General features: G+C 42.0%; 2 protein-coding genes across 7 annotated transcripts in view; one reads left to right on the top strand and one right to left on the bottom strand.

Moving 5' to 3' along the window:
* The window catches only part of SCAF4 (SR-related CTD associated factor 4), a 49,095-nt gene extending 27,834 nt beyond the window's left edge, over positions 1–21,261 (top strand). For 3 of the 6 annotated variants that reach the window (XM_035545788.2, XM_035545791.2, XM_035545789.2), the window contains 7 exons: positions 156–269; positions 974–1,130; positions 2,649–2,803; positions 8,719–8,881; positions 9,015–9,095; positions 9,195–9,383; positions 17,137–21,261. In XM_035545788.2, coding sequence (XP_035401681.2) covers positions 156–269; positions 974–1,130; positions 2,649–2,803; positions 8,719–8,881; positions 9,015–9,095; positions 9,195–9,383; positions 17,137–17,978 — 1,701 coding nt within the window. In that variant the 3' untranslated portion in view covers positions 17,979–21,261. Of the gene's footprint in view, positions 1–155; positions 270–973; positions 1,131–2,648; positions 2,804–8,718; positions 8,882–9,014; positions 9,384–17,136 lie in introns of all 6 variants that reach the window. The other 3 variants (XM_050715973.1, XM_035545787.2, XM_035545786.2) reach the window with 1 other exon arrangement.
* A 128-nt stretch (positions 21,262–21,389) lies between these two features.
* Positions 21,390–26,075, bottom strand: SOD1 (superoxide dismutase 1). The gene is made up of 5 exons (XM_035545793.2): positions 25,911–26,075; positions 25,165–25,258; positions 24,594–24,663; positions 22,731–22,845; positions 21,390–21,954 (listed from the first exon to the last, which is right to left on the bottom strand). The coding sequence occupies exons 1-5, from the start codon at positions 25,983–25,985 to the stop codon at positions 21,844–21,846; spliced, it is 465 nt and encodes a 154-aa protein (XP_035401686.1). The 5' UTR covers positions 25,986–26,075; the 3' UTR covers positions 21,390–21,843.
* Between the last annotated feature and the right edge of the window lie 1,841 nt (positions 26,076–27,916).

The following is a 27,916-nucleotide window of genomic DNA, read 5'->3' as shown; positions in this document are numbered from 1 at the left end:
TATTTTAGCCTCTTAAACTAACATTCTCTTTCATATTTAATAGTCGTCTTTGAAACACTTGCTGGTGTTCTAGCTTACTGTAATGTAACACTTGTGTGTTGCTCATTGCTCTGTTACTGTTAGCAAAAACTCTTTTTTCCTTAAAATACAAACAGATGATACCGCCTAGAGGATGTGCCTATATTGTAATGGTCCACAGACAAGATGCTTATCGTGCCCTACAAAAGTTGAGCCGAGGCAACTTCAAAGTCAATCAGAAATCTATAAAGGTATTTCTTGGAAAATGTCAGGCTGTTCTAAAATTGCTGTAATTACTGGAATCATTTTTCTTATAATCTAGACTTTCTGATATTTCAGATTTTTATGTAGTCTGCATATGATATTCCATAAATGTATGTGAATGAACCCCTTTTTTGATTAAGTATTCTTCTTGTTCTGTCATGTGATTAAAGGAACTTGTATCAGTTTCTGTGAAAGACTGTCAGTGATTGTGTATCTGAACAACAAAAATGGTGTCCTTTTAGTCATTCCAGTGGACCCATAACTATGTTTTTTTGTTGTTGCTGCTTATTTGTCTTACCATCTATAATTAAACACAGTTATAATCCTACAAATAGTGCTAATAATTAAGGAAGAATGCATTCATTAGTGAAATTTTACCTTTTGCAGAACACCATATTAGAGAGTGGCACTGTCTTCTGAAGGGGAATAAAATTTATTACAGTGATGGGGGAACATTTAAAGAAACTGCCTGTATAAATTTTTACAAATTCTGTGCGAGAGACAAGCCAAGACATAAGAGCTAGTTGTGCCTTTAAAAAAAACTTATTTTCAAAGTGTTTTTTCCTGCTGTTTCAATTAGAGTATTCTGTTTGCTTTGTAGCCGTTTTTGGTAATGCTATTTTGTGATAACAGATTATTAAAACCATTAAAATCAAAACATTACTAACCGCATCTATTTTTTTTTCCCAAGATTGCATGGGCTTTGAATAAGGGAATAAAGCCAGATTACAAGCAGTATTGGGATGTAGAATTAGGTGTTACTTACATACCATGGGACAAAGTGAAACCTGAAGATCTTGAAAGTTTCTGTGAAGGAGGAATGTTGGACAATGAAACTCTTAGTCCAGGTAAGGTATTGCTACATCTTTAAATGCTTTTTAAAAATTGTCCTTTTTACTGATACACTGAATTTGATGTGGCTAACTTTTCTGAGTCTGAGGTGCTTGTGAAATTGTTGAAATGGCTACATAGAGCAGGATGTGTGACCAGTAGATTAGAGAGACTTTGTCAGTTAATGACAGTCCTCAACAGGCAGGTGTTGTGCAGCTGGATTATTGGCCTGGGCTAAAATTGCACTTGTATACCAGACAAACTGAGCTGCACTGGGGTTTGCCATTGATAGTAATCAATGTTGCAAGTGCTCACTAGTCTCAGAGCCAGCCTGGTGATCCACTGGTTTGTGTGAGGTATCTCTAGCAGAGGAGCCTGCCTTTGGAGTATTTGTATAGCAGCTGATGATAGCAACTTAATAATTTCCATTAAAAGTGCCTTTTATTTTTCTACTTAGATCAGTTTCAGTTCCATTAGCAAGTTTTGTATTTTTCTTAACCTAACTAGAATTCTTGTTGTTTTGTGTGTAAAGCAGTGAAAATAACAGGCTTCTATTTTGTATTAAGAATGTATTAAGAAAATTACACCTGTTAAAAATCAGCAGCTTCAAATTAATATAGAATTGCTAGCATGCTGGCTGTTGTGATTTCTAAAAGTAATACTAAATGAATGTACTTTATTACTAAATGAATGCAGTACTTAAGAAAATGAAGTTGCTTAAGGTTCCTTGAACTGGTGCTCTAGACTACTGTGTTGGCTTTAACAGTGCAACCATTGTGTGGTGTTCTGTCTCGCTCCCAAAACACCATTTCAGGATTGTGTCATTCTGTCTAACTTGCCCTAATTGGGTGGTTATTACTCTAAATAGTAACATGTCTTCATCATAATACACATAAATAAGAGTGTGTTTTTAAATCTAAGTCTGTCTAACTAATGCCTCTTGTCTGATCCTTTCTTTCTCTTTAGCTGTCTTTTCTCAAGAAGTTCTGACAAACAATAGGGGCCAACTTCTTCTCTAAAATGAGCTTAAAGCTGTTTCATATTTTCCTTTTCCTATTTTGTTGCAGTCGTTCATTGTTGTATTCTCCTTTTCCTTTGTTCAAGACTTGAAAATGCATTTTTTTCAGAAATGAATTCTCAAATCATTAAAAAAAAAAAACAGCTTCATTCTTGCCATAGAATAACGGAATCTGTTGAAAGCTTGTCCCAAAACAGCCTCACTGTTTTTGCTATAGATAACGTCAAAATCTCAGACATGTATAAATGCTCTGAGTGCAAAGAGTTGTTAAATGACTAATGAAAAGAATAAACTTACTTGCCATTTGTCAGTGATTTGTTGTAACTGTGTTCGAAGACATTGGATTTTTTTCTCAGAAATACATGTAAATGTTTCTTGGCTCTGTGTGCTTCTCATTATCTTAAAAAAAATGCTTTGTTTAGCTCATTCTTGTAAACATCACAAAGTATATGGCTTTTACATGGCTTGACTACTTGTCCACTTCTTCTGCACTGATTCATATATAACTTATTTGTAGAGTGGAAGGGGATTCCCAAGAAGTCTGAAAATGAAGTAGCTCAAAATGGAGGTGCAGAAGCTACACATAATGAACCGGTGTCACCTATACCTAAAGCTTTACCTGTTCCAATTCCCGTTCCCATGCCTGCACCAATTACAGTACCTCCTCCACAGGTGAGAGTTGCTTCCAATTTGCTCTGGATATCTGAACAAAAACTTAATTTAGATAATTATTTACTATGGCAATACATAAATTAAATAGAAGGGAGAAAATACGGTGAATAACTAGTTGATCTTGTGTGCATGTTTGTTGTGTTGTTGTCCCCGCTTAAAAGTGCTCTTGTTAGCAGACTGGCTGTGCTGACATCTTATGTAGATAACTTTCCTGCACCATAAATCCAGTATGCACCTGAAATCTACTACTTGACCTTCTTTACCTAGAGGAGCAACACAGTTGAATAGACTCTTCCTTTTTCTGCTAAGTTGCAGTGGCAATGGAAGACTTGAAAAACTTAAGATGATCCAAACCCTAATTTTTTTTGTGCCCAGCAGGAGTAGAGTATCTGGTTTGGTTTCGTTGAAAAAGGATGTAGTTTGCATGTACCAGGACGGCCCTGGGAAATGAATCAGCATGTAGTTAGCAGGAATGATGGACAATTTTCTCCGAAACCTCACTGCTGCTTTAATGTTAATGTGGCAGACCCACATACGCTTCTTACGTTGTTGGTAATATTTATTGTAGGACTGCACTTTAAATACCTGAATTTCAATCTGAATGTTTCAGTCTGAATAAATTATTACAGTAAATTATTTTTATCAATGAGATTAATTGCACCCTCTCATTTTTTATGAATGCGTTAATTATTTTTCTGTGTTTTCCTAATTAGTTTTCCTTACTACTGGTTTAAATAAGCTATAGACCTTCTAAAATAGCATAGCGCTTTCATCTTGGTTCATATTGTGTATACTCTCTTTGAACAACCTTTGGGATTTGCATTTGAAAAATTTCATATTCTGCCTTTGTTGTTATAATGGTTCTTTAGTCAAAATTGATGTTGTATGTTTGTTTGTTAAAACAACGCTGACTGAAATTTTACCATTAGTTTAAGTAGTATGTGACAAAAATTACTCCCTTTAGTGTTTTACAGTCTATTTCTTTTAGCTTTATTTGTAGGTAAAAGTCTTACTAGTTTTATAATAGTTTCTTTCTTGTCACTGTTAAGATAGTAGTATACCTTCTTCCAAGTGGGAAGAAATTTGAATAAATCTATTTTAAATATTGAGAAAAATTATGAATCGCAATATGACAGACACTCAGTAAAGACCAAAAACTCACATTATTTGAAGACACTATTTAACAGTTACTTGATTTGAGAACATAGTAAGTTGAATTCAGTGTTGTTTTGGCACAGAATTCATGAAATGCTCTAAGGCATTTTAAGGAAATGAACATTTGAGTCAAATGTCAAATTTCAGAGAGCTTTAATAGCCATTAGATGTAATTAGCTTTAATTAGAATTAACTGTACCAAATATTAGCAATTTTATCTTCCTTTAAATTCGTGCTGGAAAAGAAAACGAAAGAAAAAATCAACCAGTTTCAGAATATATGAGTGTGGTGATAGTTTGTCTCAGCCTTGCCAACTTCAGTGTTGTTTTTTTTTTTACCATGGCAAAGATACTTGCACCTGTACAAGTTCAGGCCAGGATCAGAGAACTGGTCTTTATCTCTGGTTTATTGTATTTGGCCTTTATCTCTGGTTTTGCTATGAACTTCTTTTTAGGCTGTGTTATACTTGATCAATTCATTTGTCTTCTCTGGGGTGTCATAAAACTAAAAGAGTTTATTAATTTGTAAATAGTTCTTAAAACTTGCAAATTAAGTTCAGCTGTGATGATATTAATGGTACTAGTGGTAAAAGTAATGTGTTCAGGACTGTAAGATGTGGGGAGGCTGTTACAAGAGCTGGGTAGCTGCTGATTCTGTCCAGCCTGGAAATGGGCACCAGTTCAGTGATACCAGGGTACGCGATCTGTCCATCTGCTTCCTTTTCAGCCAGGGAAAACACCCTGTCCACCCCGGTTCCTCTTACCAGATAAGCAGGTTTGGTACATGTGATATGTCAGAACAGGTTTGATGCATTGAATTTTTTTGGGCTGGGATGATCAAGCATAAGGCTGCCTGACAGATACACCCAAACAATTCTGACTGCATCATTCCCATACCTTACTCTCTGTTTTCTCACTTCTTTACCCTCTTTTTGTTATGGTTGTTCCTCTCTTTATTCCAGTCTCCTCACAAGTACAGAACTCTAGCTTAATCAGTTTTTCCACGTTGATCCCAGTTATGCTGCGTCCATAACCAGTTCTGCTATTTATGATACCTTTACCTAAGTAACGTTGTCCTTATGCTGTTCCTGGATATGGTTACTTAGGTGCTATTGGCTTTGCAAGGTCCTTTTCCTATAAGATGCTTCTTTCTGATTGGGAAGTGGGAAGTGTCGTGGTTCACAGAGCACACCGCTAACCACCTGACAAATCCAGCCGTCCCTTATGGCACTGTCTGTAAGCTCTGTGATCTGCCTGCAGCCCTGATGATGTCCCAATGAAACATTAGGATCAGAAGGATCTGCATTATTACTTTCTCTGGCAGAGCCCAAACAGGCCTCCATTGTATGGGCTGCACACACAGGAGCCCTGCTCTGCTCGACGTTGCCTGTGCAGGGTGCAGCTGCCTGTAGCCTGGCCTCCCGTCATAGCCAGTACCACAGGGACCCATTAATCTACCCAGTAGTAAGGTGTTTCAAATGGATAATGTCCCTTTACAAGTGATAGCCCTCATAGGTAAGTCTGGTTCTTTGGCCTGATAGCACGCACAGCATGTTTTCAGCTGCACGGCCCTGGGTTGTTGGCAAGATAGGTGGAATATTGTTGTGTTGTGCCGCTGGAGTGAGCCCTTTTCTTGCCTATAGATTCAGACCTCTCAGCCATTGCTGAATCTGGTCCCACTCTGCAGGTCTTGAGTGATCCACCTCAGTGGTCCACTCTGAGGGTAGGTCTGTGTTTAAGTTGTATTGCAGTGTCCAAGATCAAGTTAGGTCAATCTCTTGGTTGCTGAGAGTCGGTTTCGGTTAATGGCACTTGTGATGTCGGTTGTGTTACATGTTCACTGACAAGCTTATGGGCAACTTGATGTTCCATTTTCCTAGCAAAGCTTGGTGGTGCCATACCAAAACTGCCGTTCTTTCGCAACAAAACATGCTTGAGGCTTTGCTTGGGTTACAAATTCAAAAAAAGTTCAGGGATTTGCTGTGGCTACCTTCCCTCTGTTTACCAGTCCAACCCCAAGTCTGTTTTTTGTTTGTTTGTTTGATGGGACTTCAGCCAGAAACCACGATCTGAGATGTGTGTACCTACTGAATTTCCTGATACATTACCAAACCTCTCATGCTCCTTCACTTAACTGGATATAGTAGTCGTGCATTGATCCAGTATCCATCCTATACTCTTCATATTGAAACCAGCAGGCTCCTTTCCAGCCTTTCCACTGGAGACTCCAGGTGCTCTTAAATATGTATTTACTTGTCTTGGAGCATGGATCTAGACTGTGCTACTTTAGGTCACTGGGCCAACGATACTCCTTCAGTTCTCAATCTGAGAATCACAGAATCATTCAGGTTGGAAAAGACCTCTGAGAACATCTAGTCCAACCTTTCAACTAGCACTGACAAGTCCACCACTAAACCATGCCACTGAGTTCTATGTCTACACATTCCTTGAAGACCTCTAGAGATGGTGACTCAACCACATCCCTGGGCAGCCTATTCCAATGCCACACAACCCTTTCAGGGAAGAAATTTCTCCTATATCCAACTTAAACCACCCCTGGTGTAACTTGAGGTCATTTCCCCTCATCACTTGGTGCCTGGGAGAAGAGCCCGATCTCCACCTTGCTACAACCTCCTTTAAGGTGATTGTAAAGTACAATAAGGTCTCCCCTGAGCCTTCTTTATGCAGTCAGTAGTAGTTCTGTCTGGACACAGGCCAAACCCTAAGACATGTTCATTGAGATGTAGCTGGTGGTTTTCATTACACAGTTACAGAGAAGTCAATTACTCCAGTTTCAGTGTTGCTAATAAAATACCAGTTTCTCCCCAGTGTTTGTCTCCCCATTAATAAAGGGTCTTCTCAGCAGTGTTTCTGTTACTTCATTTTTTCCAGTCCACTAGCTATTGTTGTGAAACTGTTCACCACTTTTGGTTTTGTTATCTGTTAGTATTTATTGGCCATTGGTTCCGTCTCTTTATAAAACAGAGAAACTTTATATTTTAAATTAGATGTTGTGACATTTATGCATGGATTTTTACTGCCCACATTTTTTTTCTTTTTGCTTAAAGGAAAGGTTTTACCTTGTTACTTACAATCATATGTTAGAGGGTTACATTTTGGGGAAAAAAGATAAGTATGCCTTGGTAATTAGGTATGAACATCGTCTAATATGTATCTGAGTCACCCTCCTTTGTTACTTCTATTCTTGTTAGATCACAATATTTTACTATTCATCATCCCTTCTGAAGCCACTGCATACACGTGCTTCATACACCATTTCTCAGCTTTTCACTACTCCAGGACTGCCAACACTTTAGAAGTTCCCCCAGTTTTAGACCTCTTACTTACTTGATACCCCTGCTCAATTGCACGCACTATGTACACACTTGTTTCACGGAACGTTTGTGCAGTCAACAGTTCTGTCTTTATGTCTAACTTCCTTCAAGTTGTTTTTCTTTGCAGGAGTGTCTGCAAACAAAAGGACCTACCGAGACTGTTAGGTTACTGTTTTCAGAGCGCTTTTTCTAAAGCTTTAGCTGGGATTTAATGGAAACAGCTCTAGGATTACTCAAAGTTAATGTTCACCTAGGAAATCTCAGCCACACACGATATTCCTGGATTATGCTCAACTCTTCAAAGTTGGCCTTGCGAGGTCCTAGTCCTCAGAAGATCCCCAGTGCTCCTGTCTGGTTATCTGTGAGGTTTGGCGGCTGTTCGCATAACACTCCCTAAACCACCCGCAGAATCCAACCAACTGTCTCTCATGGTGCCACCTGTAACTTCAGTCAGCTTCTCACATTGTTACCTGACCAGCGGTTTCTCCTGTCACACCCAGTAGTGTCTCAGATCCTGTTAATTTAGTTTAATTTCAGGCCAGGGTTTAATCAGCATGTTGTTATAAACCAAAGATAAATAATGAATTTAAAATTAAAAGATGCAGTTCTATATTAAAGCCTAATAATCAAAGAATTTGAGCCTATTTCTTGTAATTGATTTTGAAATACTAATGGTACAAGCTGTAACATGCCTCAGCTCACTAGCCATTGATAAAGAAGCTGAAACAGAAATCTGAAGTGATATCAGGTGCCTGGCAGCTTTAAACATCTGCAGGTTTAAGGAGAACATTTTGCTTAGTTCATTTCTTTCAGTTCTGAGAATAAGATAGGAAAGACTTTTCCTTCTTTACTGCAGAAATAACAACACAAAAAAAAAAAAGATAGGTCTTGGTGAAGTAGTTCTGAAGGTTTGATGGTCGTGCAGATGAGTCAGTTATGGTCACTTGACTACACAGCTCTCCTTCACTTTAGTAAACAAATTTTAAATGCAAAACATTTTGATTAAGCTTTTTTGTTTTGATTGCTTTGAAACAAACCACTCTAACATACAAACTCAGGTAGAAGAAAAAAGCTTTAAATTGCTTCAGATCGGTAGCTTAGTAGGGCATCATACTGAATGCTAAAATGAATTCCAGCTACTGTGTAAGGTGTATATTTAGATGAATTATCATCATACGTTAATAACAGTTTACCACAAAGAATCATTTTTTCTTCAAGAACAGAGGCAAACGAGATCAATGTTGATACTGTAAGTTGCAAGAATCCTTTGACTGCTAATTAGATCACCTTGTTGTGAAGCGATTTAAGGTAGTTCAAATTGTTTTGTTTTAATGAACTGAACACAGAGGAAAGTAGTCCACATCTGAACAGCAAATAATCCATTCAGCCTTGAGGTAACATGCTTTTTCTCTTCTTTTTTCCTTAGGTTCCACCACATCCATCAGGTCCTCCTGTGGTTGGTGCGCTCCAACCTCCTGCTTTCACAGCGCCTTTAGGAATCCCGCCTCCTGGATTTGCTCCTGGCGTGCCACCGCCACCACCACCTCCATTTTTACGACCTGGTTTTAACCCAATGCATTTACCTCCAGGTACCTATATATGTTTACCTAGTAATAAAGTTCTTTGTTTAACCGCGTAGCAAGTAACAGTATCTGCCATATAAACAACACAACGACATTTTGTTAAAGTGGTGCTCACTGTTAATGTGTACTTTTTTTATAGGCTTCCTTCCTCCTGGACCACCACCACCTATAACTCCCCCAGTATCTGTTCCTCACACTCCAGCAGTAAACATCCCAAACTGTAAGTGTTTAAACCTTGAACAAGCAGCAGTAGAAGGAAGGTATCATGCAAGCAGAGAAGCTGATGTATTTTTTAATATGCCAATGCCTTGTTCCTTAGCTACAGCAGCTGGAGTCAATGAAGACACTACAAAAGATGCATCTGTAGGAAATCCCATCCCAACAGTGGTTTCTGGATCCAGAGGAAATGCTGAAACTAGTGATAGTTCCAAAATATATGGGACTGTTCCGCCTCCCGTAGCACCTACTAATGTACCTGCTCCTGTCACCCAAGCTATTCCGCTTCTTGGTAAGTTCATTTTTGTATATATTCTTCACATTTTGATTTTGCTACTGACTTAGTTTGTGGGAAAGTAAAGCACATTTTTCTATTTTAAAAAATTTTCTGTCCTTCTTTTTGGCCTTTAAATAATTTTTAGAGGCTTGATTTTGCATGGAAGAAGCAGTAAAACTTCTATTATTCAAGATTTGTTTTCTGAAGAAACAAAAAAGCCATAACATTTAAGTTACAAATTCAGGACAGAATGACATGCCGTCTGCTTTAATAAATTGAGGCTTATACCATATAGAAAAGTAATTTACAACAAAACATCTGTATGGCATATGAACTGTGTTTTACACTCAACTATTACATGTATAGAGGTTTCTGTAAATATATCTTACAGAGGAACAGTATTTATTTTAGTGTATTTTTTAATCTATGAAAATACAGTATACTTTTTTTATGTATTGAATAAATTATCTTAATAAAATGGTTTTTAAAAAAGCTATTACTTAGTCCTGCGGTATTACAGGTTCTGAAACCTTTTTACCTATATGCTGCCTTACCAATGCGTCCTTTCATGCGTCAGTGTCAAGAATACACTCAAAAGACGTTTCCTACTGAGGTTTATATTTATGGTATTTCACACCTCTGAAAGAGAGCCCGACAAGCAAATGGAAAACACACTTTTAAGTGTGTTTCTGTCCAGAAATTTTTCATTGTATACTGCAAAACAAAGAAGGATTTGTCTCCCCGAGAGCTGAGCTACGCTATTGGATGTGATGACTCCATTTTTCAGTTCTTGACTAGTGATTTTTGTTTGCTTAATGTTAGAAAAACAAAATCCCTTTTAAAGGGATTTTTTTTAAAACCGAGGTGCCTCTGCTCTGTGAAAATCAGTCTTAAAATCCATCAAAGCAGACATCCAAGACCAGCACCTAATTGTTTTAGAGGATCTTGGATATTTAACAAGTAGAGAAAAGTTTAAAAATAAATAAAAATAATCCTGCAGGGATACCACAGGTTGAGAGAATTTAGTAGCGATAAGGATTATTGGACTATATATCTAAGACATTCTTGTCCTAATGACTGAATGACGTTTTTAGTATTTGTAATACAGTATAAACCAGATTTCTTGGAATTTCATAGTACCTTGTCTTGTATGGCTTAACTTCTTATTCCAAGCTTTTGAAACTTATTAAGTTACTCTGCGGTTTGCTACATGCATTGTTATACACAGAAGAAAAAGATTTTATAAAATGAAGATGGGAGTGAAGTAAATGAAATACTCATGTCAGTTATTCAGACAGTAGCTTTCTTGCAAATTTAAGGAAGCTGAATTTGATAAATCTGAGAATGGAGAATCTGCCTTTGCTTTTATTATTTTGTTTACCAAGTACTTAAAGAGGATAGAGCTGCCCATGGGGTCAGAGTATCTGCTCTCAATGTTCAGTCTCATCAACAAGCAGATAGGAGAATTTTTTCTTTTTATGGGATTGCAAGTCTGTCTTAATGTGTGAGCTGACAATGTAGACTTGAACAGCTAAGAGATCTGTGTGTTTACTCATCAACATAAAATGCATTTACTTAAGTGTCTTATTTCAAGAAGGTACTAAATCAAGGAGTTGGGTAAAATCTTTCCATCCTGACATCTCAGAGTTAAGGGGAACTTTTCACCACGAGGTGTGTGATACAAGAAAACTGGAAAAAACAGATCATAATATTTTATATGATTAAAAGTAAAAGATTATTATCAGTCTTTTTTCTTGCAAGGCTTTCCAGTAAGTTAACACAAATGAAACACTTTTGATGCACTCAACAATTGAGCTTAACTCTGCATGCGAGAGTCCAGATGTGATCTCTCCTTAAACGGGAAGAAAAACATGACAGAGGTGATGTTTACCACCGTACATGCTGATCTAGATTGCAGAGCAGTGTCCCTTGAAGTCTTAACCTCCCCACCACCTGCATTCAGGAGCTGGCCAGGCTGCATCGTCATTCCTTCCTTCTCATTCTGTGTGTCGGGTCTCACTCCTGGGGCAATCAAAGTGTGGGAGGTGGAGTGTGCCAGGGTTTCACCATGGGTGCGGATGGGAGATGCAGTCTACGTCTGCATCCCAGTCCTGGAGCCCAGAAGGACTTGCAGGCCTGATGGTTTAAATGTAGCCTTAGTGCACAGTCTTGTACAGGTCAGAGGTGAATGAACTGGACAAATAAGTGAATAGCTGCGGCATCACCCTCAGTTAGCCATGGGGAAGTATAGGCGAGGGAAATGAAATGCTTCAGCTGAAACAAACTTGTGTTTACAAGTATATGGTTTAGCTATTTGAATATATGACTGATCGTGTGAGTAGTTTCTCACAAAGTCCTCTTAAACTGCTCCTTAATGTGCCCATGATGGGGCTGTGCAAGCTGAGATAACAAGGTGGAAGAAAGATTTGTGTGACAGCATCATGAAGTATGGCATGAGGACTCTGCTTGGGGAAGTAGGGATGAAGGGGCTTGAGTAGTTTAACAAGAAGAATGAAGAAATGTTCTTCGGATATTTGGGCAGGATAGAAGAACTTACTGCAGCAAGCTGAATGCAAGGAATGAAGATTGCTTTGAAGAGACTCTCAAAAAGCCAAATTTAATAACCTTGCTTGAGAATACCTTATGTAATCTGTACAAACGGAGGAGCTCTTTTCTAATTTTTGTAATTTTGAAATTAAGCTTATCTATCTGTTCAGTTTTTATATGGAAGATATGTTACAAAGTAATTCTAAATTGATTATTGTAAGTTTTCATATGCTTTCTTAGTAATGTAAGTTACATTGTTCCACCTCCACTAATTTCATTCGTTCCTCCAATGTAATTCTTTCATCACTTCCAACAAAGGCGTGTTTGTGCTTCAGAGAAGTGATCTTTTGTGGACATTACGTCTGTTTTTTTGTGCTTATTTCTAAAAACCACCTTCAGGTTGTTTTGTTTTAGTTGTATCCTTGGTCATATTCACTGTTGTTACAGCTTCTTGTTCTTAATTTGAACAAGATTATCCAGATTGTAACCGGTTTTGTGAGTGTGTGCTCATGTCATTTTTAAATCTTCTGCTGAGCAGATATTTTAGACTCCTTTTATGTGTACATACTGCAGAAAGTGACAGGCTTTTAAATCATTTTTGATTCGTCAGCTTGTTCTTAGTGTTGAGCAAATGCTGTAATTTGGACCAGTAATAAATCGCTGTTGCAGATGCTGTGTTTCAAATATTCAGATTCTGTGATCTATTATCTTGATTACACACACCACATTGCAGTTTGTAGGTTCTGGTCTAATGCTCTTTATACCAAAATTTCTACAATGATAATTACATATTATCAAAGAATAATATACCATAGTTCTCAATGAGCTTGGTATTCATTTCCTGTTAACGCATGCTGAACTACTTGTCTTTGCTCCCTTGCTGGATTGCTCTTCAGTAGCCATGGTCTTTTTGTAATATCTATTAAATTATAAAAGACAGTGTACAATTTTCTGAGCTCATCTGAGTATTAAACTATTACAAACTGTGTATGGGGAAAAAAAGAAGTAGGAGCTTTTTGTTAATACAGGATATGAACCATGACAAACCTAACACATTTCCAACTTACGATAGCTCGTTTGAAAAGCATAACAAACACTGCACATTTGCTAATTACATATATGTGAATGTTGCTTTCATAATACTGAATGGGAATTCAGAGGTAAGGGAACATGAATTCTCAAGCACCATTCATGGAATTCAGTTTTGCCTTGATAAATCCCTTGACCTGGATCAATTTATGTTGTATAAAGAAGGAATTTTAGAAATCAAATACCAGCAATCAACACTATCCACATGCAAGTTTGACTCTTGCCTCCTTGTTGAAGCATCTTACATGAATAGGAGCAAGTTCCTACTGGCTTCAGTGGTGGGCGTTGACGACGGTGAAAACTGTTGGTACTTACGGCAAGTTATTTAAGCTGTGAGTTGGTATTTAGACTCTTAAAGTTTAGGCTTCCTTACATTCTTGACGTGTTCTGAAGGATTCCTTATGAAACACCAGAAAAAGACAAGACTTAAAACGATGTATTTAATGTTCCTGATAGTATTTAACGTTCTAGTTTAAACATGCAGAATTCCCTACTGGAGAATCCAGTGTGACATGTTGAATGCTGCAGAATGAGAGCATCAATGTCGTTGTGTAAACCTTTCATTTTGTTGTTTTGCTAGATCCCTAGGCTTTTGACTTTGTGTTCTCATATGTACTTCTGTCCCATTTGCAGAAGGAGGTATATTTCAAGTAGGGTTTGTATGTTAGATACAGAAAACACCTCCACTTGCTTTCTTTTAACAACACAACTGAGAAGTAATTGAACAATTATGAGACGCAGTCGTCACTTACTGAGCCGAGTTCAGTTCAAAAACAAAAAAAAAAATCAGGTGCTGCACTTCTGTCTTAACACTGATGATTATCACAAAGGCACCATGGGCTTTGTCCAGCCAGAAGAGAAGATGATCAGAAACGGGATTACAGTGACACGGAAATCTGGCTTTTTACATAGTTTATCAGAACAGTTAAAAGCAGCTACTGGGACCTCTATGGATAGAAGACACTTCTTCAGGACAGCCGTAGCATTTCGGGCTATGCTTTATGAGTAAAGTGAAAGCACGAAACTTGATGCTGTGTGATTGTTCTTACATCTCTGGAAACACTCAGGTGGTTGATGATGGGGTCATTCTAGTGTGAGTTCTTCATGTTAAACTCTTGTCAAGTTCTGAGGATCTTCTGTTATGCATCAATGGTAAAAGTCACAAGTAACAAGAAGTTGTGAAAGCAGTCTGTGTTTTTACACGTTTAAACAGAATTAACATATTAGGTGTAAGGTCCGAGGATTTTATGTCACCAGCAGTAGAAGCCAGGTCTTGTAATAAAAAGCCATGGCTTAGCCAGCTTGTGGAGAATAAGCAGCTGGTGAGAGGTCTGGCTGAAGATCCATATCCATAAGCAAGATGACAAGGTTAACTACAAAAAGGCTTAAATTATGAACAAATTAATAAAATACAGGCTGGGGCAGATAAATTTAATCGCTCATTTGCACAGGTATGAGATGGTCATTAAATCACTTAATTGCTTCTCTAAGAGCTGTGCTATTTCTTTTTAGTTTGACAAACTATTTAAATTTTGCATACTGTTTTTCTCTATATAGAGCAACAAAGAGCTTTAAATATTCCCAGGTGCTGCACATGATCTGTACCGCTCATTTTACTGACCATTTTCAGTAAATTTGGATGTATTTCTGGAAAGCTCTTTTGGAATAAATTTTTAATCAGTGCCTAATTTGTTAGCACGTTAAGGAAACAAGTAGTATTTTCTACGTTGTACTCCAGTCTGAAAATTTGAGAGGGCTTACTCAAAACAAAAAGCGTTCAGCTACCTTAATGATGCAATCCAGATTGAAAGAGAATGACTTTCCAGATACCATTGTGCTGCTTCCGTGCATAATTTTATGTAGAAGTACAGCTGAGAAATTAAATGACTGATAACTTGTTTAATTAAAAAAACTTTTATCACTTGTCTCACATTCGTGCTGTCATAAACCTCACCTACTCTGCTGCTGTAGAGTGAAAACATATGCTTGTCCCCTTCAGCTCATTAGGTCTCAGTTATTCCTTTCTGCCTTATTTTTTAAATTCTCTGGATGAATTTACATAAAAATATCCCCAAACCTCAAAATGCAGCAAAATAAAGTTCCTGGGCGTCACTGGCCGTATGTCTGTCTTGCCAGCTCTGTAGTAGTAAGTCATGGGAGAAGTTTAAGCAAGGTGACTTACAGCCTGATTATGAACACGAGGAGGGAGGGCTGCTCATTTTATAAACAAAAAGGAACCCCCCAGAAAAAAACAAGCTGTTGCTGATGGATCATTTCTTTCAAAGAGTGAGACACATCAAGCCGTGTCTTAAAGTGACTGCTTGGAGGGGAAGGTAAGGTGATACCGTGGACTGGAGGAATATTCACGTCTTTGCTACCTGAGTTTACTGATCACAAAACGTAATTTCCTTTGAGTATGAAGAACACTGAGATAAAAAGGTTTCTGTTAAGAGATGTTCTTAGGGTAAGAAGCAGTGTGGTGACCAGGCAATAGCTCTTCAGAAGGCTCACGCATAGCTGGGATAGAAATGCTAAATAAATTACTTGCAGGAAGAGGGAAGCTGGGATGGCTGGTTGGAACGTGGGGTATCTGCAAAATGGCACGGCCACTCCATTTCACGGAAAGGTTGGACGTGGTGCTTAGGGCCATGGTTTGGTGGGTGACATTGGTAGTGGGGGGATGGTCGGACCAGATGGTCTTGGAGGTCTCTTCCAACCCTAATGATTCTATGATTTCACTCCAAGTGCAGTTTTTGGTGTGACGCTGCCAGGTATTTAATTTCAATATTAACTTACATACCTATTTAACATCGCAGTTTTACCCAAGGGCAGGATTTAAAAACCTTCACGTAACCTGCATCCTTAACTTCATTTTTATTAAGACACGCAAATAAAACAGTGTAGTCTCAACACATTTTAAAAAGGAAAGCAAGATGGAGCAGGAGAGATTTTTGCTCAGTCTGGCAACTGTTACTGACCTCTTTAATTTTGGAGTTTGCTTTAAATATGTATATGTGTATATACATGTATGGTATATATAGCTATGGTTTCTTAGATACACGAAGCTTATTTTCAGGTAAAATGCTAATGAGCAGAAGGGCCCAGGGCTGGTAGATCTGGCGTAAAAACCACAGAGGACATGAGACAACTGTGTTACTTATTTAAACAAAGTTTTGGAGCCACACGAGAGGAGCTGGCATACACAGAGGTGTGAAGTACTCATCTGGAGCTCAGTACTCCTCCGTTTTCAATCGCAGCTCCTCGTGCTGATGTCAGCAGGCTTTGGGCTGAGCTTTCTGAAAGTGGGATGTTTTGGGAGGTCCTGGGTTTCCTCTTCTGAAGACCATGCTAAAGCCAAGACTCCAGTACTCCACGAGTAAGAGTGGAAAATAGTTGGCATTGGATATGTACTACAAAAGATACAAAACTGTATTTAAATTAATAATAATCCAGAAATTACCTCTTGCATTTCCATTTAGTTTTACATTGCAAGTTATATTTTACGAAAACTAAACTTAGTTTGTTTTATGCATTTTCTCTGGAACGGTAAATTGAACTGTGCAATTTCCTGCTCCTTCCGCAGCCCTGACCTGGCCTTAGCTCTGCTTTCATCACTCGCTGTTACCTGCTGCCTCTTCCGCTCCTCGGAAATCTTGTTGATGACACAGTTCACATTTCAAACAGCTTAGATACATACGACTTAGATCGTGTTTGTAACAGAGGAGAAAAGTTTCAAAGATAGCAAAAGCAGATGATGTGCCTGTAATTAGGAAGCGTAACCTGTTGGGAAGGTGTTTGGCCGGCAGTCAACACGAGACGCTGGGCTGGCGGTGAGGAGGAGCTCTGACCTGCAAAGCAGCGATGGCTTCTTCACAAAGGGAGGCCTTAAGGATAAGTGAATAGTTACTATCCATTCCAACAGTAATTATTCATAGCACAAAAGAAATTTCTGTTTAAGACGGCGTGCTCTTTACGGTATGCAAACCAGCACAAGACGCTTTGCCCGCTGCCCTCCCCACACACAATTCTTGTGTTCCTCACTTCTTGAGAATTTCCGAATGTTTTTGAACGGATGAAAGCGCTTTTTTCCCCTGCTCTTCTTCTAACTCGTGCGTCTGTTCCTCTGTTTCAGGCACCCAAGGCGTCGCGCCACCCCCGCCCGCCCCTGTTGTTGGGTTGCAGACTCCATCCACCGGCCTCCTGGGCGCGCGGCCCGGTTTGATACCACTCCAGCGACCGCCAGGGATGCCCCCGCCGCCCCTGCAGCGCTTCCCCCTGATGCCGCCGCGCCACATGCCTCCCCACATGATGCACAGAGGGCCCCCTCCGGGGCCGGGGGGCTTCGGGATGCCTCCTCCTCACGGGATGAAAACCCCCTTCCCGCCGCCGGGCCACTTTGTGAGGCCCGGGGGGATGCCGGGCAGCGGAGGGCCGGGCGGACCTGAGGATAATCGAGACGGGAGGCAGTTCAGGAACGACAGGCAGACGTTCACTCCCAACAGAGACCAGGAGAGGTTCGGAAGGAGATCTTTTGGGAATCGGGTAGAGAACGATCGCGAGCGCTACGGCAACCGCAATGATGACAGAGATCACGAGCGACTCGGTAATCGGGAAAGGAGAGAGTGGGGAAGAAGAAGCCCCGAGCGCGACAGGCATAGAGACTTGGAGGACAGAAATAGGCGGTCCAGTGGACATCGAGACAGAGAGAGAGATTCTAGAGATAGGGAGTCTCGTAGAGACAAGGAAGAGAACCGAGGCAAGGAGAAAGCCGAGATGACAGACAGGGCAGATGGCGACAAAAACCATGAATCTCATGGTGGCAAAATGGAGGACGCAGACATTGTTTCAGAACTTCCTAAAGGAGAGTCTGAACCTTCAGGTGTAAAACCTGACGAAGCGTTAACATCTGAGGCTACCTCATCTGTGGAACAAGCTGAAAAGGATATGGGCTCAGTTGCCGAGGCTCCTCGTTAGAGACTGGAATTTGTCAGTGACATTTGTGGGAGTGTAGAGCTTTAGAGTTGTACAGTCTGCTGTATTATATTTGCTTCTGCTTATATCACAGCCCCTCAGTAGTCGGTGGGGAATTGTAAGCAATTTGATTGCTTCCCTTCTATTTAAAATAGCCACAACATAACACAAAAATACTGAAGATATGATTAAAATATTACCCATTTTTGCTGTAACTTTTTTAAAGTTTTGACTTTAAAAAGTTTACAAATCAGAAGTAGAAGTGCTTTCTATTTTTTTTTAATTTAAGAAAAGGTAATGGTGAAAGCTCCTCAAAACAATAGGGATGTGTTTTTAATAAACTCTATTTTCGTAACAAACTTTAACGTGTGCTATTCTTCCTACACTGCACTGAAGTGGAAAAGGATTGTTCAACATCTTAAAGTTTGAACTGTTGATGCTGTACTGGAGTCTAAATTAGACTTTTGTTTATATTTGTTTAAAGAAATACATCTGTTTGTGTAGCTATTCACAGAAGCAATTTTTAATTGTAATAGTCATCTTGATTTTTAGATTGCTACATTTTAATGCTCTACTTGACCATACTAGGTGAAACTTAGTTTTAAAATGTTAATTGAAGAGGTAACTGTTTAGTGTTTGCAATGCAATCATTTTTTTTATTTTTTTTTATTTTCCTTTTTCCCCCCCTTCAGCTGGTTTTATGGTAAATGTTGCCCTAATTAGCCTTTTTTTAAAAAAAAGTGGACACCTTCAGACATACTTAGTCTACTCTGCTTGTAATGTTATGAAATTATTGTGTGTGCTGGGCTAGGGAGCGCACCAGTTCAGCATCTTTTGTACTGTTTATTCATTGATGCTTTTTGGAAAGTGGGGTGAGAGAAATCAAAGAAAGACACCAAAACACGATATGAAATGCTAACCTATTTTTTTTAAGCGGGGCTGGGAAAAGGTCGGGGATTCGCTCAAGGATTTTAAAATGCTGCCTGTTCGTTCACACAACTCTGGGCTGCTACTGTTGTCTGTGTTAATGATGTCTACCTCCTGTAACCCTGCAAGAGGTAGGTTTAAAATTTTTACTCACCTAGTGTTGTACCTATTGGACTGATGGAAAAAAAGAACGCTTATTCTTGTGTTTGTGTAAGTTTTTACCATCTTCTCGCCATATTACTTAAATAATTTTGTCAGATTTTAAGAGGGCGAATCCTAGTTCTTCGTGGTTGGCCCTTCAGGTGCAAACAGTTTTGAAAGACCGCTACATTATTCTGGGGAGAGCCAGAGCCCTGACAAGCCCACGCTGAATCGCACTCTCCGATCAGCCCCCGCACTGAACCGCGAGGCTCGCGTCGCACCAGGCGTTCAGCTGAAGCTTGTTACGCTCTAGAGGTGTAGTGGAAAAAATTGTATGAATCCTGTGCATATTTAATATTTTTTTTTCTCCTTGATATAGGTGTGTTCTACTTTTAAAGTTGGGTTATTTTTCCCTAAGTGAAGGGCAGCTGCTTTCTTACATCAGTACTTTTTCATAGCTGCTCTGCGGCAGAGGGATTTTTGTTTTTTTTTTTTTCTGGGGGAGGGAGAGGGGAGGGAAAGCAAATGTGGCGTTATGGATTGGGGAGAGGACATATATTTTTATGTTCTTGCAATAGCAGAATAAAGAGAGAAAAAAAAACTGTTTACATACTTGTAGTGAACTCAACTTCCATGTGTTGAAACTTGTGTCCTTAATGTTTGTTTCATGCTGGGCCAGTGGAACTTTTTTCATACACAGCCAGACATTTATGTTTAAGACACTTAGTAAGAACTACCATAATTCTGTAAGGAGGTAGTTTTTTTAAAACAAATACACTTTATTAAAAGATTTTAAGACAAGAATGACAGAGATGGAAGGCTTATCTGTTACAATTCACACAAATGCCACCTCACATTCTCTCCCTTTTTAGGAAGTTGAGAACAGCACCTAGGATGAACCGTAAATGTCCTTTGCAGAATGATTTATTACTGCCTTCGGAAACAGCAGTTGTACAATGAACCAGCTGGGAGGCATCACCTGTATAACTATATCCTACTCCTGTATCAACTGCCCAATTTCTGGCTTTTGGATGAGTCAGCTCAGTGTAAGCATCCTTTCCCAGTAAGAGCATTATGGTGTTAGCATTATAGTGTTAGCAGTTAATACCTTGATTACTGAGCCTATGCCTGCCGGTTACAGGTGTGTTTGTGTTAACCACGTATTGCACCTCCATCCTTCAGTACAGCGCTGACTTCAGCCGTTTAAGCCCACCACGGCAGGCAGCTGAGCACGAAGCTCCCAAAGAAGGGCAGGGAGAGGAGGAGCCGTGGAGCTGCCACGGCTCTCGTTGCACTACAGCTCACCAGGTACCTGTGCTGGGCAGGCGACGTAGCCATCCTCTGAGCTTCTCAAACACAAAGAGGTGCTGGTGGCATTTGCGCACACTCAGAGCGTTCTGGACTCTCTGATGCTTACGCAGCAAGCTGAAAGGTGCATTTACCAGCTTCCTTCTGCTGCAGCTTAAGGGGAGTGCAGGCTAACCCCCGGGAAGAAGTGCAGGTGGGTAGGGGCTGCACTCACAGCCATTTACCACCTGTAACCAATGCAAGATTGAAGTGTTTTTTTTACAGTATTCTTGCTATACGAAAAGCCATTCCAAACCATGCTAACACTGGAATTCGGGCGTCTCTAGAAGCACAACCAACTACTTCCATGAATCTCACTTATGTACAAGATAAAGGAATGTTGATGCAAGTCTTCATTAAAACTAATATTTTTCTATTAAAAGACTTGTCAATCTGTGTCTGAGAGGTGCATACAAGGAAACCTAAAGCTGGCACTACTACACAGTGGTTACACCACTGTGTAGCTTCAGGAATTTGAATACAGAACTTCTGGCTATTCATACCAGAAATACTTCTGGTATTTCTTTTCAGTCAAGACCCATTCCATATTAGATGCTTCCATGGAGGTTGGAGGAGATGCCTTCACCAATGCAGCCAGACTTTTTCCACTGAGGGGAAGCTCTGGCACCTGCCCACAACACTCCAACCCACACACCCTGAGGTCCACACAATGACATCTTTGTGTCAGACCATTTGATGCTTACAGCTCCCCCAGCACTTAAGATATTTGCACGAAGTTGGGTACATAATATGCAATATGCTCTGGGTATCAGGTTACTACTACAGGGTGTGGAGTACTTTTAAAAGAACACACAAGTTCTTTGCTACTCATGTACCAGTTGAGCTGGTCAACAGTTCCAGGGTTGCTACCTCAAAGCATTTTCCTGGATGCTGTTGGTGCCTAGCAAGTACCTACTGATGTTAGTAAGTCCAAGCCTTCCTTCCATGTTTCCAAATCGGCTGGTAGCTTTTTTTTTTAAATAGACTGCAAGACCAAGGTATATTTGCCAGCAAGTTTATTATGCAACTTTGAAACGTACAACATGGCAAACTGTGCCTACTGCTCTTTGGTGAGTAGTCCTGGCAGAGCTCCTGAGGCTCCTCATCTTCCAAACCCCACCGTACACTAGAAGCTTTGTGTTCAGCGTGTGACACTACCACCCATCTCCCATTACACAGAACGGGAGTTGTTGCAGTGAGGATCGTACTTGGAATGGTTACAGCAGGTGCTTTAGCAGGAGACTACAGAGCTTTTCCATCAACATCACTTTAATTGCAATGTACATGATACAAAATTAAGTCAGTCTTTACCAGTTTAACTGATACTCAAGAATGCAGAGTAGTAGTGAGATTAACTGAAATCTTTTGCTTGAACGAGGAAGAGCAAGTACAGCGACCACAATGAAAAACAGCCCATTTCTCACTGCCATCTTAAGCATTTCAGGCACAACACTTAACACTTCGCTATTCCAATGACACCACAAGCTAAACGAGGTCCGGCATTTCCAGTTAGCGTGCTCTCGTTATCTCCCCCTTTACCCAGGTCATCGCTTTTTGCGTGGACCTAGAAGAGAATGGAAGATGCTGGTTAGTTACGCAGTAACATGAATCAAGGTATTTCACCGCACACACAAGCGGTGACAAGCAGCACTGCCAGCTACCAGCAAGGCATTACACAACAGCGAGCACCTGCCCAGTTTGTAACCCTGGATGCCAAACTGGTACTCATGCTGAAAATTTTAAGACCAGACTTGCCCAGAACAATTCATCACCTTCAGCTGAGTTTGTCTGAACTGGAAGTCACCAAAACCCCAGGACTCAAGAAGTTATTACTAATCCAGTGACAAACTTGGACTCGCAACCCAAGTTCACCCTCGCAGCACAAGGCTGACCACTGCTGTGAAGGCGCAGAGCCCAGCGCTGTTACACCCCCCATCTCCTGTGCCTGGTCATCAGACCAAGTCTGTTTGGTGCAGGAGAGGCGCACAAAGCCCCAAGGGGAAGTGACCACTGACGGGCTTTTCAGTGGCAGCATTCGGGCCTCATTGCCAGTTCCTTCCTCAGCTCAGTTTGCTTTAATCGTGCACAACCAGAAGCAAACTGAAACAGAGAAAAATATCCTCAAGAAGGCCAGAAGAAAATTAATATCTCACGGTTACGAAGTGAGAATACATAAAGTATTTTCAGGCAAGGCTCCAAAGAACCCCCCATATTCAAAGTCTTGCACTACAAGTCATACAACACACCAGGAACTGGCCTCCAGCATCAAGAAGTCTCCACTCACTGGCAGTGCTGCCCTGGAGCTCTTTAGAGCACCCAAGTAGGCAGCAAGACACCTACCACCATGGTGCGTCCAATGATGCAGTGTGGTCCAGTCAGAGAGATGACGGAATCTTCTATTTCGACTTCTGCTACTCCTCCTTTAGCAGTCACATTGCCGAGGTCGCCCACGTGCCTACACAGAGACAGAGGAACTCACAGAAACCCTGGTTAAATCGAAAGCCCTAACGGATGGTCGGGGCTATACAATACCCAGGGTTACTACACTCCAGGACTCCACCACCTTATCTTTCGCAGCACACGTTTTCATTTACCACCAGTGAACCTTGATTACTTCCACTACTTTAACTCCTTCAGTTCAAAAGATTTTGACCCACTTTGGGGGAAGAAGTGCTGTTGTTGCCTGGCCAGCTAAGCCAGTAACACAACTTTTACAGCTCACAACCCCTCTGCGCTGATGGAAGGTGACTGCCTGCTCAGAAGGGAGCTCTCAGTTCAGTCTCTAAACCTTTCCTGCACATACAAGGCTGGGTATAAACACTGCTCCTATACGCAACTTCTACTGTATAGCACAACTCAGCTATTCTGCAAGCAGCCGCAGGCTTTAAGCTTAAATAGGATTAGTAAAAGCAGTTTGTCAAGCACTAGGTCAAAGGGGATGCAATAAGTGCTGGCTGAGCTCTAACCAGCACTAGGAATGATTCTGAGACAAACTCAAGTTTGCCTGGTGTTTTTCCATACGGACAGCATTACACTCTTCTACACAGTTCCGATCAGAGCTGGTTCGCTGTATCTTGCTTTAAAAACTAATCCTCGGTCAGCTCAGTTTTCACAGACCTGCTGGTCATTCCAGTGTCTCGTTCCCTGCACATCCACCCCAAATAAAGCATTCACTTGAAGCTGGTGTTCTGCAAGACACTGTGGATCCAGAGCCTCCAACACCAGCTTGTTTCTGACAAACTCTCCGTGCACAGGGCGACCAGCTCAGCTGCATGCTGACTACCGGCTTCTTGGAGAGCAGGGTGCAAATTCCACATTTTTAACACAGCCCTATAAAATGAGGAAATGCTCACATAAGTGAGCAGTTTTCCCTTTAGGGATTTGTTTGATGTAAGCTTTCAGGAAATTTTACTACCACCCGCCCCAACTGCAGACTGACAGTCACGACCTGGTTCTTTTACCTTTGCAGAGAAATCCCCAGCCTAGAGCTGCCTGAGCAGACAGTTACACTAAAAGCAGGGTCTGACAAAACAGGCCCAGCAGAAGCCACAGTGTTCATGCAGCTGTGACCTTTAGCACTGGAGCATTGGCCTGCCTGTGAAGCCCGTAAGCGCATCATCTCATCCTGCTCTCAGCCAGGCAGCTGGCTAGCAGCCAGCCTGCTTGAACTGCTTGCTCCACTATGGATTGATCAATCAGAAGCTGCAAGTACAGCTTGGATGCAAGCGCCTGAAAGCCTGACCAACACCGCAAGTTGGCCACAGCACTTGTCCAGAACTGATGACCCCCCTATACCACACGAAGAGCCTGTGTGCAGCTCAACAGGTGACGGTTTAGGGCCTCTGTTGTCAACAGCCAGCCCCAAAACAGAAGCAGAGCACCACTGACTACATAAGGTATTAACACATGAACTCTCTCCCCTTTTCACTCATATCCTAAGGAACACTCACCAAGAGCCCTTAGTTCTTCTTCTCCCCAGGCCACAATATAACCAAGAATGCACTAGAAACTACATTTCACACACACTGGGAGCTAAGGTCTCTAAAACACTGCCCTACAGTTACTGAACATTGTTAACTGACCTCAGAAGTCCTGCTGGAAGTACTAGTTTTCTCCTAGTACTACCCCAGCATTATTCATGAAGTTGCCTTCCTAGCAAGGAAATGCAGCTAACCTGTAAGAGGTCAGGCCCCTTAAACTCACCTCTCTGCATCAGTTGGTCCACCGTGCTTCTTGCCCTCAGGATTGAAGTGAGCACCTGCACTGGTACATCCTGAAACAAAACGCAGCCAAAGTAGACTTGTTGCAATAACCAGCTTAAATCTGCTGCTCATACAGTGTACCAGGGTAGTACTCCTGTAGCCCAAGGAAGTAAAATCATTAATGAAACAGCTACTCTCCAGCTAGGTCCACCGATCCTTTGGATATAAGGAACTATTACAATGTCAAACATTACTCCAAGTTCACTAAATTAAAATTATTCATTCCAGAGTGTTCTGGGCTTAGATGCAAGTGTTCTCATTTCTTAAGACTAGAATGTCAAAGTATTCAGGTTAATGCTTGATATAGTACATCCTGAACACTAGCCTAAACATGTTTAATGTATTTAATAAGAATCAATTCCTTAGGAAACACCATATTTCTTAAATCAGATTTGCAGTCATGAAACTTAAGCACACTTAATACTAGTTGCTGCTGTAACACTAAAAGAAGCTCTTTAAAGCTGAGCAATCACAGTACAGCTGTAACTCAGAAGCCTGGATGCACATCTTACCATTTGTGTTGTCTCCAAATTCATGGACATGGAACCCATGATCTCCATCAGACAAGCCGCTGATTCTTCCAGTAACTTTTACTGGTCCATTACCCTGTAAGAGAAAGAGTTTATAACTGCTGAAACAACCACAGCAGAAGGCTTCACGTCAGGTGAGGCTTCCTAGACAACCTAAAGCAGTAAAAATGCCGCTGTAAGTTCAGCTACCAACATAAGCAATTACCTTGCTAAACTGAGTCCATAAGCCAGCAAAGGTAGATTTTCTATGAAATGCTGTATTTAGCCACCTAGAACATTCTTATTAGCTATCACCAAGCAAGAGGAACCACAGAACAGCTGAGGTTGGAAGGGACTGCTGGAGGTCACCTGCTCCAGCCCTTGCCCAAGTAAGGCCACCTACAGCTGGCTGCCCACTGCCATGTCCAGGCAGCTTTCGAAGACCCCGAAAGATGAAGGTAATAGATTTATCAGCAGATTACTTCTGAGGCTGCTCATGTCTGTTTACAAGCACGAGCAACTCAAACGCCACTCCTCCTCCACAGACTGGCCCATAGGCAGCCTCACCTTGCTCGGCGGGTCAGTGCCTCGTGCACTAACGGTCACAACGGTCACACCCCGACACACCCCCAAACCCCCAGCGGTGAGGTGAGGAGGGGAGGGCCGGGCCTTGCCGCCCGCCCCTCACCATGACTCAGCACCGCAGCCGCAGCCCAGCAGGGTCGCTCCCGCCCGCCGCCAGCCATAACCTGCTGCTGGAAGTGGATGACGCCCTCCACGGGGCCGTCCCCCTTCATCACGCACACGGCCTTCAGCATCGCCATGTTCCTTCCCGCAGCGGGCGGAGAGCTGCGCCACCTCCCCAACCCCTCAGCGAACGAACGCGGACTGAGGGGACGGCCCCTCCCGCCGACCATATATAGAGTGGGCCGCCGGCACCGCGGCCAATCAGAGTGCGCCCTCCGTTCTCCTCGCGCAGTCATAAGGCTGAGAACCGATCAATCAAGAGGCGGAGGGAGGGAGTTATTGCGCGGGAGCCAATCGGCGGCGCCAGCCCGTGGGCCAATGGGCGGGTGAGCTGCCCCAGACCGCGCGGCTGTAGCTGCGCATTGTGTAATGGCGGCGCCTCGGGCGGGCGGTTGGTGGGGGGCGTGCCTCCGTGAGGTGTTTTCTGCACTTTGTTTATTTTTTTTAACTATATCCTCACCCCCAGAGGCTATCTTGCAACATCACCGCAACTTGAGTTATATCACATCATGAACTCCTGTTTAAAGCATGAATACTGCCCTGAAGTTCCCTCTGAATAGCTCTGTATTTCAAAATAGCCCTCCTGTCCAAAAGATGTTTGGTTCCCTGTACAGAAAACTCAAAAATACAGTCTGAAGCTGGTGCTGCTCAGCTGCTGGCTTTCCTTGGTGTGCTGTAGGCTTTTTAGAGATGCCTTTGCATGTAGAGGATACCCGCAGTGTAACAGGCAGGGTATCCAGTAGACAGCTCTGCTTCAGGTTGAGTCTCTTGGTGTAGCCTTGGATCAGTGCTGGAGAGAGGTGACAAAAAACATTTTTTTTAAAAAGAATTATCATTAAAATATACATTAATCACAGAATCTTCACAAACTTCACTCACACCAACAAAAAGAATTCCCCACATCATTATATCATCATAGACCTGACAAAGGTAGACAACCTACAAGCATCCTGCCCTTTGTCCCTCCACCACACTACTGCACAAATTCTCCACAGTTATTACACTCTGGCAATGTCCAGTCCTTGTTTTGCCCATTACCTCTCCCGATTATCTCAAATTCCTCAAACCCCACATTGGGCACCAGAAAGGACTGTGGTGGTTTAATGCCAATGAACAGCTCAGCAGGCAGAGAAAATATGAAAAAAGGCTTATGGGCTGAGATAAGGATGGGGAGATTGCTCACCAGTTACAGTCACAGGCAAAACAGTATAGGGAGATTAATGTAATTCTTTGCCTACCAAGAACAGACTAGAGCAGTGAGAACTAAAGCAAACTAAAAACACCTTCCCCCCATCCACCCTATTCTACGTCCCCTCTGAGCAGCTCAGGAGAACAGGGAATGGGGGCTGCGGTCAGTCCCTGACGCTTCGTCTCCTCATGGGATGCCGTCCTTCCCGAACTGAGCCTGCGGGGGCTGCCCACAGGCAGCAGCTCTTCAAGAACTGCTCCCACACGGCTCCGTACCACGGGGTCCATCCCCCAGGAGCAAACTGCTCCAGCACAGGTCCCCCACGGGCGGCAGCTCCCCCCAGACCCCCTGCTCCTGCGTGGGCTCCTCTCCACGGGCTGCAGCTCCAGCCCGGGGCCTGCTCCTTGCAGGGGCTCTCCATGGGCCGCAGCCTCCTCCAGGCCACGTCCACCTGCTCCAGCGGGGGCTCCTCCACGGGGGGGCTGCAGCGTGGAGATCTGCTCCGTGTGGGACCCATGGGCTGCAGGGGGACAGCCTGCTCCACCAGGGGCCTCTCCACAGGCCGCAGGGGAACTTCTGCTGCATGCCTGGAGCACCTCCTGCCCTCCTGCTGCACTGACCTTGGGGGCTGCAGGGCTGCTTCTCACTCCTGGCTCTCCCAGCTGCTGTTGCACAGCAGTTTTTTCCCTTTCTTAAATCTGCTGTCACAGAGGTGCAACTAGCATTAGTGAGTTGATGGGCTCAGCTCTGGCCAGTGGCGTGTCCCTTTTGGAGCCCCCCAGCTGCCAAGCCCTTGCCATGTAGATGCAATACTGATGC

The sequence above is a fragment of the Cygnus atratus genome, chromosome 1 (genome assembly GCF_013377495.2).
Source record: "Cygnus atratus isolate AKBS03 ecotype Queensland, Australia chromosome 1, CAtr_DNAZoo_HiC_assembly, whole genome shotgun sequence".
Lineage (NCBI taxonomy): Eukaryota > Metazoa > Chordata > Aves > Anseriformes > Anatidae > Cygnus > Cygnus atratus.
Note: the sequence above shows the minus strand (reverse complement) of the source record. Positions and strands in the feature narration are given on the sequence as shown.

Bases quoted from the DNA above. Each gene is read 5' to 3' on its own strand.
- SOD1 (XM_035545793.2), bottom strand. From the start codon at position 25,985: ATGGCGATGCTGAAGGCCGTGTGCGTGATGAAGGGGGACGGCCCCGTG. The intron at 25,259-25,910 runs GTTATGGCTGGC...TTTCTCTTACAG, and splicing joins TCATCCACTTCCAGCAGCAG to GGTAATGGACCAGTAAAAGT. The intron at 24,664-25,164 runs GTAAGATGTGCA...GTTTTGTTTCAG, and splicing joins ATTTGGAGACAACACAAATG to GATGTACCAGTGCAGGTGCT.